Source organism: Panthera tigris, chromosome B2, assembly GCF_018350195.1.
Source record: "Panthera tigris isolate Pti1 chromosome B2, P.tigris_Pti1_mat1.1, whole genome shotgun sequence".
Taxonomy (NCBI): Eukaryota; Metazoa; Chordata; class Mammalia; order Carnivora; family Felidae; genus Panthera; species Panthera tigris.
This window is the reverse complement of record NC_056664.1, coordinates 141354348-141373720: the sequence shown is the minus strand read 5'-3', so window position 1 is coordinate 141373720 and position 19373 is coordinate 141354348. Positions and strand designations below refer to the sequence as shown.

Genomic DNA, 19373 nt, shown 5'->3' with positions numbered 1-19373 from the left:
CAGATCTTTTTTATAAATAATATTACCAGGTAGTTAATTTCCAGTAAAACATCTGCCAAAGAAGCCAATATAGAAAAAAGGTAAATATTTGGATGGCCATACTCTTGAATTTTAAACAGAGCTTATATTAGTGGTTTTTAAGTTTTTTGGCATGTATGACAACTTTTCTGTCATGATCATAGTTTGATTTTAAAAGAAAAGAGCAACAGACTTCGTGATGCTCAAACATGAATGCATAAAAACCACTCAGGAAGCATGTTTGAAAGCGCACATTTCCTGGTCACCTCTAGCGGCTTCAACTTAGTAGTTGTGGGCTGGTGTCCGGGAGTTTGTGTTTGTAACGGGCATCGCTGGTGAGGCTGCTGGAAGTAGTTCATCCCGCAAAGTGAGAAACTCCATTCTAGAGATTTTTAAACTTTCCAGTTTAATTTTGAGGACCATTAGACACAGCTCAGGAGCATAGTGGTCTCTGGTCATCTTTAGTTCCCACCAGTGGAGTTAGGAATTGCGTACAAAGCAGAGGTATTAGTGTTGTAGCTCAGAAGGGCACATGGAAAAATAATGCTAGAGGTTTGGTAGCTTATGATCAGTTTCTGAAGCATTAGATCTGTCTTCAGTAGAAAGTACAGTGTGTGGAATACCTTTATTACATTATCTCACTGACATAGGTCTAAAGGGCATACTTTTAAATGCACTTAAAATGTGATCAAATTCAGTAAAAATTTAGAGAATGAAAATTGTTGCATATACAGGACACAGCATTATGTCAGTGAGTACAGCTAGTGATGGGAAGAGGCCAAGGCCATGCCGGTGACCTCGGCACACTGTGAGGGCTTGTTGGTCAATACTGTTGCCTTTCCATAATATTACGTATTTCCTTTGGCTGTATTTTATCCCTTTTCTCTATTAAAAATTCATATCCCCTTTCTTTCCTTTTTATTTTTATCATTTGATCTTTCTCTTTAAAAAATGTTTCTGACTCCTGAGTTTTGGGAGAGCCCCAGACCTGTGGACTTGTGTGGGCTGGTATGCAGGGCGGCACATGGTGCCATTCTCTGGGAGTTCTTGTTTGCAGAAGCAAAAGCTGCCACTTGAATGGGGTTTTTCTTCCCATTATCAGGTGGCAGGTTTCTCGGTTAGAGAATTTTTTTAAGGTAATTTCAAGCCAGTCAAAGTATCACTGTAAATTGAAACCATTCTAGGGGTGCTGGGGTGCCTCAGTTAGTTAAGTGTCTGACCGGCTCAGGTCATGATCTCGTGGTTCTTGGAACCTGGAGCCTGGAGCCTGCTTTGGATTCTGTTTCTCCCTCTCTCTCTCTCTGCCCCTCTCCTGCTCTCGCTCTCTCTCTCTCTCTCTCAAAAATATACATTAAAAAAATTAAGATAAAAAAATTGAAACAGTTCTATAATAATGACATTGTCAAGTTACATCCCACCAAGAGCTACGCAGAGTAAGAGTAAACATTTCAGAAGCCCTGGTGAGATGTGCCTTAATTTTTTTCAGTGATTTTGAAGCACCTCCCGCATAGATAGGAATTTGCTTATTTATTTAAGTGAGCTGCGAGGAGAGTTTTGGGTGGTCTCTCTGGGTCTCTGTCCTTGAGCAGGAGCCCCTGGCTGTGCCGTCAGCGTGTTGTGTCACCTCGCTAGTGAATTTGTGCAACATACGGTGAGCTTTCATTAATTTATCGTGCTAGATACCCACACACTGTGATGAAATTGAAGCAAATGGAGGCTTGCAACTACTTCAGAGGCTGTACCAACTTCACAAGGATTGTCCCAAAATACAGAGAAATATAATGCGTATCATTGGAAACATGGCTTTGAATGAACATCTTCATTCTACTATAGTTCACTCAGGTAACACCGTTATATACTGAGTATTTTGGATCCGATCCTTTGTTCCCACCTCCACCCCTCATGATACGTTAATCGTTTTATTTATTTATTTATTTATTTATTTATTTATTTATTTATTTATTTAATGTTTATTTTTGAGAGACCGAGCACGAGCAGGGGTGGGGCAGAGAGGGAGGGAGACACAGAATCCAAAGCAGGCTCCGGGCTCTGTGCTGGCAGAGCCTGCCGAGGGGCTCAAACTCACGAGCCGTGAGATCATGACCTGAGCCAAAGTCAGACGCTTAACTGACTGAGCCACCCAGGCGCCCCACAATACATTAATCTTTTAATAGACTTAACACTTCGCTTAGGGTTAGTTATGGGTCTTTAGAGCATATCGTTTTAGTAGGGGCATGGAATTGCTTGGGACTTGTGTACTACACGCCTGAGATCATCGGTGTGCGGACAGTCAGAGGAGGGCAGTTTTTGCCTTGACAACCATCTAATGGTCTACATCACCTTTGATAGGATTCGGTTGACCCAGAGTATGTGTACTCAGTATAATTAGTGATTTTCCCCCTTGCAACTAATCAACTGACTGTGGGGAGATACTTAGGACCATGCAGATATCCAGCTCCTCATCTCCTGAACTCCCCTGCCTGATCCAGTCTTCATCATGATGGTTGCAAAATGATGATTTTCTAACTGCAGCACGCCCTCCCCGTGTACTTTTCAGCATTTGGCATTTCCCTGTAAGCAAGAGCCCTTCCTTCTCTCTCCTTCCATCTGTCTCCCTTTCTTCCCTCTTGTCCCTCCCTCTCTCGCTCTCTCCCTCCCCATCAGTATGGGCACATGGATTCCTGGTTGTTGTTTTTTTTAATGGTTTATAACTTATTACTGTACTTAACATTAGATGCCAGATTGTTTCGGTTTTGGTCAGTGGGAGCCCGACAAACCGGCTCCCTGTGTCCTGGCAATATGCCCACCTCGTCTGGGGAGGCATTCCTTATTACTGTCTGAATAACAAGATGTTCCAGGCTCCTTCCTCTGAGGAGAAGTGCAGATTGATCTTAGTGCAGACTGATTTTTAGAGGCCAGGATCTGGGTGCTCGGTGTGCTTATTGTTCCTGGAGTGTCTTCGCTTCTTGGCTCTTTCAGTGGAAAAAGCAAGATGGTAAATATCAGGACACACACAAGTATGCATTCATATGTGCACATATACGTGCATATGCTCATAGTTGTTAGAGACTGAGTTTACGTTTTTTCTTGTGTCAGTCTCTACTTTTTTTGTTTGTTTACATTTAAGAGTGTTTTGATCAATAAAAGTTTTTAATTTGATGAAGTCTCATTTGGGATCAGCAAACTTTTTCTATAAAGAACCACTTCCTATGGGCTTTATTTGCTCCACTTTTTTAGGTGCTTAAGGTAGAAACTTAGATCCTAATTTTAACCTCTTCTTGTTTCAGACATCTATTACTGTGTATCAAACACAAAATTCATTGGTTAAAATAGTGGTCCTATATTTTCCTTGTGAATCTGAAACTTGGGCCAGCCTCTGTGGCTTCATGCAGCACTAACTGGGGCAGCTCGGCTGCGGGATAGAGGGTACACTTTCATGATTGTCCCTCACGTGGCTTGCATACTGGTACTGGCTGTCAGGTAGGAGCCCAGCTGGGGCTGGGGACATTGGCTCCTTCCTACATGCGCCTCTCCGTGCAGCTTGGGGTTTCTTAAAGCATGATGGCTAGGTTTCAACAGCAAACGTCTCAAGAGAGGACCAGGCATACGCTCTTTTTTGCCTCTTATAAAGCAAGCATTGGGAGTAATTTCTGACCTACTCACTAAGGCTAGCTCATATTCAAGAGGAAGGGCTCTGGAAGGGGTTTAGACTCATGACCTCTTGATGGACAATAGTGTCAAAGCATTTGAAGACATGTTTTCAAATCACTACAATTATTTTTTAATACGAGTATTTAAAGCTGTAAATTTCCTCTAACTTGTTTTAGATGGATCCCTCAAATTTTGAATATACTGTATTTTCATCATTATTCAGTTTGAAATATTTTCTACTTTTTCTTGTGATTTTTTGCTTTGTCTCATGGGTTACTTAAAAATGTGCTGCATACTTTATAAGTATTAAGGGTTTTCTAGATATCATATGTCCGTGATTTCTCATTTAATAGTCCATGTGTTCAGAGAACATACCCTGTAAGAGTTTAGTCTTTGGAAGTTTACTGAGACTTATTTGATAGCCTGTTTTGTGGTCTGTCGTGATGCATGTTCTGTGTGCGCTTGGAAAGAATGAGTGTTTTGTAGTTGTTGGCGAAGTGTTCTGTATGTAACAATGAAGCCATAGCATTGCTCAAATCTTCTCTGGATCTTCATTGAGCTTGGTCTCGTTCTCAGTGAATTACTGAGAGATGTGTTGAACTGTAATTGTGAATGTCTGTTTTCCTTGTAGTTCTACCAGGTTTTTCTTCCTAGCAAATTATTCATTTTTTATTATTAAGTGATGTCTCTACCACTGGTGACACTCCTTTTCCTTAAGTCTACCTTACCTGGTATCAAAATAGCCACACTGGCTTTTTCTTTTTAAAAAAAAATTTGTTATTGGGGTGCCTGGATGGCTCATTTGGTTGAGCATCTGTCTCTTGATTTTGGCTCAGGTCATGATCCCAGGGTTGTGGGATCGAGCCCCACAAGAGATTCTCTCCCTCTCTGCCCCTCTCTCCTGCTCGCACATGCTCTCTCTCTCTCTCTCTCTCAAACCAAGAACAATTAAAAAATTTTGTTATTGAAGTATAGTTGACATACAGTGTTATGTTAGTTTCAGGTGTACAACATAGTGATTCTACAATTTTATACATTACACAGTGCTCACTATTGTAAGTGTAGTTATCATCTGTTACCATACAACATTATTATAATATCATTGGCCATATTTCCTATGCTGTTCTTTTTGTCCCTGTGACTGATTTATTTTATACCTGGAAGTTTTTACTTCTTCATCTCCTTCATGTATTTTGCTCATCCCCCCACCCTCCTCTCGTCCGGCAACTGCTAGTTTGTTCTCTGTATTTATGGGTCTGTTTTTATGAGAGTTTTTGGTTTTTAGATTTCACATATAAGTGAAACATATGGTATTTGTGTTTCACTTTCTGACTATTATTTCGCTTAACATAATACTCTCTAGGTCTATTTATGATATCACAAATGGAAAGATCTCATTCTTTTTTATGGCTGAGTGATAGTCGATCACACACACACACACACACACACACACACACACACACACACCCCTTCTTCTTTATCCATTTACCTGCTGATGTATTCTGGTTTTTTCCGTATCTTGGCTATTGTAAATAATGCTGTAGTAAACAAGGGTGCCTGTATTTTTTTGAATTAGTTTTTTCATTTTATTTGGATAAGTACCCAGTAGTGGAATTAAAGGGTTATATGGTATTTTTGTTTTTAATTTTTTAGTAACCTCCATATTGTTTTCAACAGTGGCTGCATCAGTTTACATTCCCACCAACAGTACATGAAGGTTCCTTTTTTCCCCACATCCTCACCAATGCTTGTTATTTCTTGTCTTTTTGATTCTAGCCATTCTGACTGGTATGAGGTGATACCTCATTGTGGTTTTGATTTTCATTTCCCAGATGATCACTCTGGCTTTTTCCTATGCTTGCTGTTTGCAGCCCTATCTTTTATCTTTTCCTTTTCCCCTTCTTTTGCGTTCATTTTTCTGTGACTTTATTTTTTTTTAATATTTTAAATGTTTATTTTTGAGCGAGAGAGAGAGAGACAGAGTGTGAGTGGGGGAGGGGCAGAGAGCAAGGGAGACATAGAATCTGAAGCAAGCTCCAGGCTCTGAACTGTCAGCGCAGAGCCCAGTGAGGGGCTCGAACTCACAAACCCTGAGATCATGACCTGAGCTGAAGTCGGCCACTCAACTGACTGAGCCACCCAGGCATCTCTCTGTGACTTTAAAAGTAAGTACATCTTTTATAGACAGCATAGAGGTGCATCCTTTTTTAAATCCGGCTTGATCTTTTTTAATAGGGGTGTTTTGTCTCGTTACCTCTAATGTATTTATGAGTATTGTTTCCTTTTTTTCTTGTTTACTGACTTTTTTGGGTTACTTGAATATCTTTTACATTCTGTTCTTTCTCCTGTTTCTGCTTTTTATATATTATTATTTGTGTGTTTTTTTACTTGATGGTATCCTTATCACAGTCTGTCTTGAATTAATATGATACCACTTTATCTATAGTGCGAGATTCTTACAACAGTACAGTTCACTTCCCACCTCTTGCCATCCTTTCTGGTATTGTCTTAATATATTTTACTCCTCCATTATGTTATAGACTTTGTGATACATTGTTGTTATTTTTTAAGAGTCAAAGACTATAAGAAAAAAAGAAAGTGATTTTTGTTTATTTACACATTTACAGTAGTCAGCTCTCTTCCTTCTTTTCCTACATTTACATCTGATACAATTTCCCTACAGCCTCAAGACTAGGGTGTGCTGGACAAGTTCTCTCACCTTTCATTTTCTGAAAGTCTTTTACTTCGCCTCTATTTTATCATCCCAGGAAAGAGATTTTCCATGGATAAAGAATTATTTGTTGGCAGTATGTTATTTTTTCTGTCAGCACTTTAAAAATGTCATTCCATTCTCTCCTAACTACCACTGTCTGATGAGAAGTCTCTCATTCCCATTTTCATTCTCCTGTATGTAACTTGTCGTTTTTTCTCTGGCTTTGAAGTTTTTATGTTTGGTTTTTAGCAGTTTGACTCTGAAGTGCTTGGTTCCTTTTTTATATTTATGCTTCCACTGAGCTGACTGAATCTGTGGGTTGATGTTTTTGATCAGATTTGGAAAATTTCCAACCAGTGCATCTTAAAATATATATATATATATTTTGTCCCTTTTTGGTCTATTCTCCTTTTGGGGCCTCAGTATATATATGAGACCTCTTGATTCTGTTCCACAGGTCATTGGGAATCTGTTGATTTCTTTTCAGATATTTTTTTTTCCTCTCTGTGTCTTACTTTGGATGATTTCCATTGACTTATCTTCAGTTTCTTTAATGGTATAGAGCCTTGATCAAATCAGTATTTTATTAAAAAAACAAACCCACACTCTTCCCATAACTGACACTTGGCTCTACCCCAAGTCCTCAGTCCTCTCTGGTGATGTCAACTTGTACTGGACAGTCCACTAAATGCCTTGGTCTCTCAGTCCCTTGTCCTTCTCATCTCTGTCGACTTCCTTCTCTGCTCCTGATTGTCTAGCACTCTGTTCCTGTGCCACATCTTGTCCTTGTCATTGCCTGAAACCGCTGCACTTAACAAGTCAGTGACTCACTTCTGAGCACTACTTCCTCTCGTTCAAGCCTGTGTTTGCACCTGCTGCCACAGGGCCTGTTTTTCTTCTCTCCAGGAGTCTATCTCCCTGACCCCTTTATTTTCTCCCAGCCCGTCAGTCCTCTTTCTTCTTCACCTCACTCCTGAGCCAGCATATCCATGCTCCGTGGTCTGTCATTTCCGTAACACACTCTTCAATGCCCCGGAACTCCCCTCCCCTTCTTTCAGCACACCCTTGCTCAAGACCCCAACACTAGATAAAGCCTACTGTCCGCTGCTTCTGTGGCTGAGCATAGACTCATGGCAGATGGGTCGTCATCTTCAGTATCGCTCAGCAGGCCTTAAGATGCTTAGCAATACCTATTTAAGTCCCCTCCACCTTCCTCAGCCCGTTCATATGCTCTATCCCTCTTGGCAGAGGACCTCTCCTACTTCTGTGAGACTGCTGAAACCCTGAAAGGAGTGTTCCCTCCGTTTCCCACTACCAAAACCAAACCCACCTTCTCCTTTTCTGCTCTTGAAAATAGGAGAAGGGACATCTCTTAGGAGACCTCTAACTGTGCCTGGCTTCTGGCTCCTTTCACTGTCTCAGGAATTGCTAGCCTTTCTCGTCTATGTGGTCAGCAGCTCCCTCTCAACAGGAGCCTTCCAATCAACACACATTAGGGGGTAATGTGACAAACTAGTCTCAGTACCACATCCCCCTTGTTTTTCAGCCTCTCTTCTACTCTTCCATTTTATGTCTAAACCTTTCAAAGAATTATCTGTATTACTTTTTGCTCAGCTCCCATTATTTCTGAATATTTCAGTTTGAATTCTGCTGCCCTACCCTGTTTTATTTTTTCTTGAGGTACCTGTAGCTTTACCTGTTCGCGCGTGTGTGTGCGTAAATCTTTTTTTTGTTGTTTATTTCTTTTTTTAAAAAATTTTTTTAACATTTATTTATTTTTGAGACAGAGAGAGACAGAGCATGAACGGGGGAGGGGCAGAGAGGGAGGGAGACACAGAATCGGAAGCAGGCTCCAGGCTCTGGGCCATCAGCCCAGAGCCTGACGCAGGGCTCGAACTCATGGACTGCAAGATCGTGACCTGAGCTGAAGTTGGACGCTCAACCGACTGAGCCACCCAGGCGCCCCTGTTGTTTATTTCTGAGACAGAGAGAGACAGAGCATGAGTGGGGAAGGGGCAGAGAGAGAGGGAGACACAGAGTCAGAAGCAGGCTCCAGGCTCTGAGCTGTCAGCACAGAGCCCGACGCGGGGCTTGAATTCACAAACCGTGAGATCATGACCTGAGCCGAAGTCAGTCGCTCAATCGACTGAGCCACCCAGGCGCCCCTGTAAATCTTAATAGTATCAGGTCTGTAACTTCTTTTTAAGTTTATTTCAGAGAGAGAAAGAGAGTGCCTGCGATGGTGGATAGGCAGAGAGAGAAAGGGAGAGAGAGAATCCCAAGCAGGCTCCACACTGTCAACACAGAGCCCAATGTGGGGTTCAGTCCCACACACTGTGAGATCATGACCTGGGTTGAAATCAAGAGTTGGGCACTTAACCAGCTGCACCACCCAGGTACCCCACAGATCTGTAGTTTTTTACCATCCAGATTTACAAAAGTTAAAAAGATGTTGGTAATATCCACTGGTGGTGAAGGTGTGTGAAAACTGCTCCTCTGGTACATTGTTGGTGGGGATGTAAATTGATTCAGTTTTTTGATGGGTACTTAGTAGTACCTATTAAAAGAATGTATATACCATTTGAAATAGTAATAATACTACAAGGACTCTCCTACCTAAATACTCATGAGTGTTATTGAAGATTTGTATATAAAAATGTTTATCAGTTGTTTGCAGTATGGAAAAAATGGAAACAACCCAAATGTCTGCCAGTAGCAATAATGGTTAAATAAACAGTGGTATATTCCATCCATGTTAAATGCTATAGTTAAAAAGAATAAAGCTGATGTATATGGAGAGCATTCCAAGAGACATTGCTGAAGTACACGATCAAGTCATGGAACAGTAGGAATAGTAAGATTCCATTTAGGAAAAAAAAATGCATGTAGAGCCACAGTGTATGTGTATAAATGATAGGCATGCGACTGAATTTTTTTTTTTTTTTTTTTTTTTATTTTTAAAAAAAAAATTTTTTTTTTAACGTTTATTTATTTTTGAGACAGAGAGACAGAGCTGAACAGGGGAGGGGCAGAGAGAGAGGGAGACACAGAATCTGAAATGGGCTCCAGACTCTGAGCTGTCAGCACAGAGCCTGATGCGGGGCTTGAACTCACGAACCGTGAGATCATGACCTGAGCTGAAGTCAGACGCTTAACCGACTGAGCCACCCAGGCACCCCGCGACTGAATTTTTTAAAAAGGTTTGGAAAGGTGTCCACCAAACTTTTAACCATGGTTACTTCTGAGGATATACATGGAACTGGGAAATGATGGGAGTGCTAGAGTGGGAATTTGATTATTAAGTGCTATTTTTTAAATATAATTTGTTAATTTGTCAAATTTATTTATCAAATTGGCTAACATAGAGTGTGTAAAGTGTGCTCTTGGTTTTTGGGGTAGATTCCCATGGTTCATTGCTTACATACGACACCCAGTGCTCATCCCAACAAGTGCCCTCCTCAATGCCCATCACCCATTTCCCCCCGCCCCCCATCAACCCTCAGTTGTTTAAGAGTCTCCTATGGTTTGCCTCCCTCCCTCTCTGTAATTATTTTTTCCCCTTCCCTTCCGCCACGGTCTTCTGTTAAGTTTCTCAAGATCCACATATGAGTGAAAACATATGATATCTGTCTTTCTCTGACTGACTTAGCATAATACCCTCCAGTTCCATCCATGTTGCTGCAAATGGCAGGATTTCATTCTCATTGCCAAGTATTATTCTATTGTATATATCAACCACATCTTCTTTATCCATTCATCAGTTGATAGACATTTAGGCTCTTTCCATAGTTTGGCTATTGTTGAAAGTACTGCTATAAACATTGGGGTACATGTGCCCCTATGCATCAGAACTCCTGTATCCCTTGGGTGAATTCCTAGCAGTGCTACTGCTGGGTCATAGGGTAGGTCTATTTTTAACCTTTTGAGGAACCTCCACACTGTTTTCCAGAGTGGCTGTACCAGTTTGCATTCCCACCAACGGTGCAAGAGGGTTCCCGTTTCTCCACATCCTCGCCAGCATCTGTTGTTTCCTGAGTTTTTAATTTTAGCCACTCTGACCAGTGTGAGGGGCTATCTCAGTGTGGTTTTGATTTGTATTTCCCCGATGAGGAGTGACGTCAAGCATCTTTTCATGTGTCTGTTGGCCATCTGGATGTCTTCTTTGGAAAAGTGTCTAGTCATGTCTTCTGCCCATTTCTTCACTGGATTATTTGTTTTTTGGGTGTTGAGTTTGGTAAATTCTTTCTAGATTTTGGATACTAACCCTTTATCCAATATGTCATTTACAAATATCTTTTCCCATTTCGTTGGTTGCGTTTTAGTTTTGTTGATTGTTTCCTTTGCAGTACAGAAGCTTTTTATCTTGATGAGGTCCCAATAGTTCATTTTTGCTTTTAATTCCCTTGCTTTTGGAGATGTGTCAAGCAAGAAATTGCTGTGGCTGAGGTCAGAAATATTTTTTTCCTGCTTTCTCCTCTAGGGTTTTGATGGTTTCCTGTCTCACATTCAGGTCTTTCATCCATTTTGAGTTTATTTTTGTGAATGGTGTAAGAAAGTGGTCCAGTTTCATTCTTCTGTGTGTTGGTGTCCAGTTCTCCCAGCACCATTTGTTAAAGAGACTTTTTTCCATTGGATATTCTTTCCTGCTTTGTCAAAGATTAGTTGGACATACATTTGTGGGTCCAATTCTGGGTTCTCTATTCTAATTTGTCGATGTGTCTGTTTTTGTGCCACTACTATACTGCCTTCATGATTACAGCTTTGTAGTAGAGGCTAAAGTCTGGGATTATGGTGCCTCCCGCTTTGGTTTTCTTTTTCAATATTACTTTGGCTATCCGGGGTCTTTTGTGGTTCCATACAAATTTTAGGATTGTTTGTTCTAGCTTTGAGAAGAATGTCAGTGCAATTTTGATTGGGAATGCATTGAATGTGTAGATTGCTTTGGGTAGTATTGACATTTTAACAGTATCCTTCCAATCCATGAGCATGGAATATTTTTCCATTTCTTTGTCTCGTCTTCAATTTCCATCATAAGTTTTCTATAGTTTTCGGCATACAGATCTTTTACATCTTTGGTTAGGTTCATTTCTAGGTATTTTATGGTGCTTGGTGCAATTGTAAATGGGATCAATTTCTTGATTTCTCTTTCTGTTGCTTTTTTATTGGTGTATAGAAATGCAACTGATTAATGTATATTGATTTTGTACCCTGCGACTTTGCTGACTTCATGGTATCAGTTCTAGCAGCCTTTTGGTGGAGTCTTTCGGGTTTTCCATGTAGAGTATCATGTCGTCTGCAAAAAATGAAAGTTTGACTTTTTCTTTGCCAATTTTGATGCCTTTGATTTCATTTTGTTGTCTGATTGCTGATGCTAGGATTTCCAACACTATGTTAAACAACAGTGGTGAGAGTGGACATCCCTGTTGTGTTCCTCATCTCAGGAGGAAAGCTCTCAGTTTTTTCCTACTGAGGATGATATTAGCTGTGGGCTTTTAATATATGGCTTTTATGATGTTTAGGTATGTTCCTTCTATCCCGACATTCTTGAGGGTTTTTATTAAGAAAGGATGCTGTATTTTGTCAAATGCTTTTTCTGCATCAATTGACAGGATCATATGGTCCTTATCCTTTCTTTTATTAATGTGACGTATCACACTGATTTGCGAGCATTGAATCAGCCCTGCAGCCCGGGAATGAATCCCACTTGATCATGGTGAATAATTCTTTTTATGTGCTATTGAATTCAGTTTGCTAGTATCTTGTTGAGAATTTTTGCATCTGTGTTCATCAGGGATATTGGCCTGTAATTCTCCTTTTTTGTGGGGTCTCTGTCTGGTTTGGGAATGAAAGTAATGCTGGCTTCATAGAATGAGTCTGGAAGTTTTCCTTCCATTTCTATTTTTTGGAACAGCTTGAGAAGGATAGGTATTAACTCTGCTTTAAATGTCTGGTAGAATTCCCCTCGGAAGCCATCTGGCCCACGACTCTTATTTGTTAGAAGATTTTTGATAACTGATTGATTCAATTTCTTCACTACTTACAGGTCTGTTCAAATTTTCTATTTCTTCCCGTTTGAGTTTTGGTAGTGTATGGGTGTCTAGGAATTTGTCCATTTCTTCCAGGTTGTCCAGTTTGCTGGCATATAATTTTTCATAGTATTCTCTGATAATTGTATTTCTGAGGGATTGGTTCTGATAAGTCCATTTCCATTCGTGATTTTATCTATTTGGGTCCTCTCTCTTTTTTTGAGAAGTCTGGCTAGGGGTTTATCAATTTTGTTTATTTTTTCCAAAAACCAGCTTTTAGTTTCATTGATCTGTTCTGTTTTTTTGGATTCTATATTGTTTATTTCTGCTCTTATCTTTATTATTTCTCTTCTTCTGGTCTTGGGGTTTCTTTGCTGTTCTGCTTCTAGTTCCTTTAGTTGTGCTATTAGATTTTGTATTTGGGATTTTTCTTGTTTCTTGAGATAGGATTGGATTGCAATGTATTTTCCTCTTAGGACTGCCTTTGCTGCATTCCAAAGGGTTTGGGCTGTCATGTTTTCATTTTCATTTGTTTCCATATATTTTTTAATTTCTTCTTTAATTGCCTGGTTGACCCATTCATTCTTTAGTAGGGTGTTCTTTAACCTCCATGCATTTGCAGGTTTTCCAAACTTTTTCCTTTAGTTGATTTCAAGTTTCATAGCACTGTGATCTGAAAATGTGCATGGTATGATCTCAATTCCTTTACATTTATTGAGGGTTGTGTTTTGACCCAGTATGTGATCTATCTTGGAGAATGTTCCATGTGCCCTCGAGAAGAATGTGTATTCTTCTGCTTTAGAATGAAAAGTTTTGAATATATCTGTCAAGTCCATCTGGTCCAGTGTATCATTCAGGACCATTGTTTCTTTATTGATTTTCTGCCTAGATGATCTGTCCATTGTTGTAAATAGAGTATTAAAGTCCCCTGCAGTTGCCACATTCTTACCAATAAGACTGCTTATGTTTGTGATGAATTGTTTTATATATTTGGGGGCTTCTGAATTGGGTGCGTAGATATTTTTTATAATGTTTATTTTTGAAAGAAAGAGAATGAGAGAGAGTGTGTGCGCGCACACACACATGAACAGGGGAGGGACAGAATCTGAAGCAGGCTCTAGGCTCTGAGCTGTCAGCACAGAGCCCGACATGGGGCTCAAACTCATGAACCCTGAGATCATGACCTGAGCCAAAGTCGATGCTTAACCAGCTAAACCACCCAGGTGCCCTGGGTTCATAAACATTTATAATTTTTAGCTCTTCTTGATGGATAGACCCTGTAATTATGATATAATGCCCTTTTTCTTCTCTTGTTACAGCCTTTAGTTTAAAATCTAGTTTGTCTGATACAAGTATGGCTACTCCAGCTTTCTTTTGACTTCCAGTAGCATGATAGATGGTTTTTCATCCCCTCACTTTCAACCTGAAGGTGTCCTCAGGTCTAAAATGGGTCTCTTGTAGACAGCATATAGATAAGTCTTGGTTTTTTTATCCATTCTAATACACTATGTCATTTGATTGGAGCATTTAGTCCATTTACATCCATGGATGTAGATATGGATATGAAAGATACGGATTTAGAGTCATTGTGTTATTTGTAGGTTTCATGCTTGTAGCGATGTCTCTGGTACTTTGTGGTCCTTGAGACATTCCACTCACAGAGTCCCCCTTAGGATCTCTTATAGGCCTGGTTTAGTAGTGATGAATTCCTTCAGTTTTTGTTTGTCTGGAAAAACCTTTATATCTCCTTCTATTCTGAATGACAGGCTTCCTGGATAAAGGATTCTTGACTGCATATTTTTCCTATTCAGCACATTGAGTATTTCCTGCCACTCCCTTCTGGCCTGCCAAGTTTCAGTAGATAGGTCTGCTACTACTCTTATATGTCTACCCTTGTAGTTAAGGCCTGTTTGTCCCTAGCTGCTTTCAGAATTCTCTCTTCATCTTTGTATTTTGCCAGTTTCACTGTAATATGTTGTTCAGAAAATTGATTCTTGTTACATCTGAAGGGAGTTCTCTCTGCCTCCTGGATTTCAATGTCTCTTTCCATCCCCAGATCGGGGAAGTTCTCAGCTATGATTTGTTGAAGTACACCTTCCATCCCTTTCTCTTTCTCCTCTTCTGGAACTCCTATGATATGGATATTATTATATTTCATTGAATCACTTAGTTCTCTAATTCTCCCTTTGTGGTCCAGAATTTTTTTTTCCTCAGCTTCATTTTTTTTTCCATAATTTTATCTTCTCTTTCACTTATTCTCCCCTCTGCCTCTTCAGTCCTCACTGTCACAGCCTTTAGTTTATTTTGCACCTCACTTACAACATTTTAAAATACATCATGACTATTTATTAGTTCCTTGATCTCTGCAGCAATAGATTCTCTGCTGTCTTCTATGCTTTTTTTCAAGCTCAGCGATTAATCTTATGACTATTATTCTAAATTCTTGTTCAGTTATATTGTTTATATCTGTTTTGATCAATTCTTTAGCTGTCATTTCTTCCGGGAATTTCTTTTGAGGAGAATTCCATTTTGTCATTTTGGCTAGTTTTCTGTCCCTTATGTGTTTTATTTATTACCTACAATTTTTTTTAACTTTTTTTTTTTTTTTTAATTTACATCCAAATTAGTTAGCATATGGTGCAACAATGATTTCAGGAGTAGATTCCTTAGTGCCCCTTACCCATTTAGCCCATCCCCCCTCCCACAACCCCTCCAGTAACCCTCAGTTTGTTCTCCATATTTATGAGTCTCTTCTGTTTTGTCCCCCTCCTGTTTTTATATTATTTTTGTTTCCCTTCCCTCACGTTCATCTGTTTTGTCTCTTAAAGTCCTCATATGAGTGAAGTCATATGATATTTGTATTTCTCTAATTTAACTTAGCATAATACCCTCCAGTTCCATCCATGTAGTTGCATATGGCAAGATTTCATTCTTTTTGATTGCCGAATAATACTCCATTGTGTGTATGTATGTACACAGACACACACACACACACACCACATCTTCTTTATCCATTCATCCATCGATGGACATTTGGGCTCTGTCCATACTCTGGCTATTGTTGATAGTGCTGCTATAAACATTGGGGTGCATGTATCCCTTTGAAACAGCACACCTGTATCCCTTGTATAAATACCTAGTAGTGTAATTGCTGGGTCATAGGGTAGTTCTATTTTTAGTTTTTTGAGGAACCTCCATACTGTTTTCCAGAGTGGCTACACCAGCTTGCATTCCCATATCCTGTATGTGTTTTAAAAGCTTGTTATGTGTCCTGCACCTGCAAGCACTACTATATTAAAGAGGGGTCATACATTATCCAGGGCCTGGTCCTTCAGGAGATGTTTTTTGGAGTGTATTACTTGCTTTCTGTTGTGACTCTGTTTGTTTTATCTCCCTACTCATAGTGATGTTTTGGACCCTCCACTAGGTGTGCTTTGATTTGTTGAAGTAGCCCTGGAAAAGAAAACAAACAAAGTACAAAAAAACAAAACAAAAACAAACACACACACAAACCCCCCCACAAAACACCAGCTACAGCAAACAACAGGGCAGGGGCGGTGTTGATGGAAGAGGCCTTATCCCATACAAAGAGAGAAATGACGGGGGCAGGGAACAAGAAAAGAAAAGAAAATTGACCAGGTAGAGACACTATATGACTTAATCCAGAGAGAGAGGAAAATAAAGCAGCTATAGAATGGGAATAAAGAGAATCGATTCAATATGTCTGCTTAAACAAACCAACAACCAGAGTAACCAGACTAGAAGAGGGAAGAAATAAGGTGAAAAGGAAGAAAAAAATATATATATATGTATATATACATATACACATATATATACACATATATACATACATATACACATATATGCATATATATGTATGTATATATATGTGTATATATGTGTATATATATATCTGTATATATATATGTGTATATATATATATACACATACATATATACACATATATATATAATAAGAATTGTCCGAGAATTAAATCAGGAAATGCAAAACCGCTGGGTGCCTTGGAATCACTGGTAGCCCTTGCCTGGAGGAGGGGCCATCTGGTTCGTCAGCGTCAGTCCCGCTCCAGTGGGTCCGCTGTTACCAGCCGCGGTGGGGCGTGGTTGGGAGTAGGTGGGCCCCGCCTCCCCTGCTCCCCCCGCCCCCCCGCACTCTATTCCCTGAGGCCCCACCTTGTTGGTGACGGGGAGAAAAATGGCGACACCCCACTCTCTCCTGCACAGACTGGGTGTCCCAAACCACTCTGTTCAGGCTGTCCTCACAGTGCCATGGGCGTGAACGAGGAGGTTTGTCCCGCTCCGCTGACTCAAGCACCTCAGCGATAGGCTGGGATTTAAACCTTGAGGTCTTAAAGGGTCCCGCTCCGTGCTCCCTGGTTCCGGGGAAGTGCCGCTCTACGCCACCAATATATGGCCTCTGACTGGCGGGCACAGGCAGTCTTTGTCCTTTAAATGGTAATTTATATACCTTCTTCCCACAGCACTCCAGGGAGGGGATTGCTTTCTCCCACTGTGGACTGTGCCTCCGAACTAGGTACCGAGCCAGGGGCTGGCTCCCCTTCTCCCCAGTTGCGCAAACAGGGCAGCTGGCCCCAGTCCTGAGAAAGCCCCGCAGTTAGAGATTGGATCTTTGTGCATCCTGGTCTGTGGTTTTTCTCTTGTCCGGATACAGTCCTACACTTCCCCAGACTCTCTTCTGCAGAAGGGGATCCCTCCCATCCGTGCCTACCTGCCTGTTTTATCATCACTCCCAGTTCGCTATCATGCACCTGTGGCCTGCCGGGTTGTCCCCGTGGGCCCCTGGAGATGGAATCTGTCACTCTGCAGCCCAGACTCTTGGAATTCAAAGTCCTTTGGTCTCAACACTGCTGTGTTTGAGGGACGAGGAAACTTCGGGTCCCCCTACTTTTCCGCCATGTTGATTTCACGTTATTAAGTGCTATTTTTAAACAATTGCTTTTATAATGAACATATATTCAGATGTTACAGAATTTAGAAGCATTGAATCTTAAAGACACAAGTTTTCCAAGGGGCATTTGATGTTTTATAAAAGGTGAAGCATCTCAGGCATTGTGAAAATAACTTTGTCAACTAAAAAAAGCCATAGAAATGGCTTGCACCTTGCTTTCTGTTGCGTTTCCTTTCTTGGGACTCCATTAAAAATAAAGCCATCTTTTTCAATGTATACCAGTAATATACCTGTGTATCTCTACAGGTAGAATTTCAAAACATTCTTATATTGTTATTATAAAGCATTCTTTTTTTCCCCCTTATTATTATTTTTTTTTAATATATGAAATTTATTGTCAAATTGGTTTCCATACAACACCCAGTGCTCATCCCAAAAGGTGCCCTCCTCAATACCCATCACCCACCCACCCCCGCCCTCCCACCCCCCATCAACCTTCAGTTTGTGCTCAGTTTTTAACAGTCTCTTATGCTTTGGCTCCCTCCCACTCTGACCTCTTTTTTTTTTTTTTCTTCCCCTCCCCCATGGGTTTCTGTTAAGTTTCTCAGGATCCACATAAGAGTGAAACCATATGGTATCTGTCTTTCTCTGTATGGTTTATTTCACTTAGCATCACACTCTCCAGTTCCATCCACGTTGCTACAAAAGGCCATATTTCATTTTTTCTCATTGCCACGTAGTATTCCATTGTGTATATAAACCACAATTTCTTTATCCATTCATCAGTTGATGGACATTTAGGCTCTTTCCATAATTTGGTTATTGTTGAGAGTGCCGCTATAAACATTGGGGTACAAGTGCCCCTATGCATCAGTACTCCTGTATCCCTTGGATAAATTCCTAGCAGTGCTATTGCTGGGTCATAGGGTAGGTCTATTTTTAATTTTCTGAGGAACCTCCACACTGCTTTCCAGAGCGGCTGCACCAATTTGCATTCCCACCAACAGTGCAAGAGGGTTCCCGTTTCTCCACATCCTCTCCAGCATCTATAGTCTCCTGATTTGTTCATTTTGGCCACTCTGACTGGCGTGAGGTAATATCTGAGTGTGGTTTTGATTTGTATTTCCCTGATAAGGAGCGACGTTGAACATCTTTTCATGTGCCTGTTGGCCATCCGGATGTCTTCTTTAGAGAAGTGTCTATTCATGTTTTCTGCCCATTTCTTCACTGGGTTATTTGTTTTTCGGGTGTGGAGTTTGGTGAGCTCTTTATAGATTTTGGATACTAGCCCTTTGTCCGATATGTCATTTGCAAATATCTTTTCCCATTCTGTTGGTTGCCTTTTCGTTTTGTTGGTTGTTTCCTTTGCTGTGCAGAAGCTTTTTATCTTCATAAGGTCCCAGTAATTCACTTTTGCTTTTAATTCCCTTGCCTTTGGGGATGTGTTGAGTAAGAGATTGCTACGGCTGAGGTCAGAGAGGTCTTTTCCTGCTTTCTCCTCTAAGGTTTTGATGGTTTCCTGTCTCACATTCAGGTCCTTTATCCATTTTGAGTTTATTTTTGTGAATGGTGTGAGAAAGTGGTCTAGTTTCAACCTTCTGCATGTTGCTGTCCAGTTCTCCCAGCACCATTTGTTAAAGAGACTGTCTTTTTTCCATTGGATGTTCTTTCCTGCTTTGTCAAAGATGAGTTGGCCATACGTTTGTGGGTCTAGTTCTGGGGTTTCTATTCTATTCCATTGGTCTGTGTGTCTGTTTTTGTGTCAATACCATGCTGTCTTGATGATTACAGCTTTGTAGTAGAGGCTAAAGTCTGGGATTGTGATGCCTCCTGCTTTGGTCTTCTTCTTCAAAATTACTTTGGCTATTCGGGGCCTTTTGTGGTTCCATATGAATTTTAGGATTGCTTGTTCTAGTTTCGAGAAGAATGCTGGTGCAATTTTGATTGGGATTGCATTGAATGTGTAGATAGCTTTGGGTAGTATTGACATTTTGACAATATTTATTCTTCCAATCCATGAGCAGGGAATGTCTTTC

The 19373-nt window shown here is 40.5% G+C and overlaps 1 protein-coding gene across 6 annotated transcripts in view; it reads left to right on the top strand.

Annotated features, from left to right (window-relative positions):
* The window catches only part of SERAC1 (serine active site containing 1), a 74293-nt gene that overhangs the window by 39215 nt on the left and 15705 nt on the right, over positions 1-19373 (top strand). For all 6 annotated transcript variants that reach the window (XM_042987412.1, XM_042987414.1, XM_042987413.1 and 3 more), the window contains one exon: positions 1698-1860. In XM_042987412.1, coding sequence (XP_042843346.1) covers positions 1698-1860 — 163 coding nt within the window. The remainder of the gene's footprint in view (positions 1-1697; positions 1861-19373) is intronic.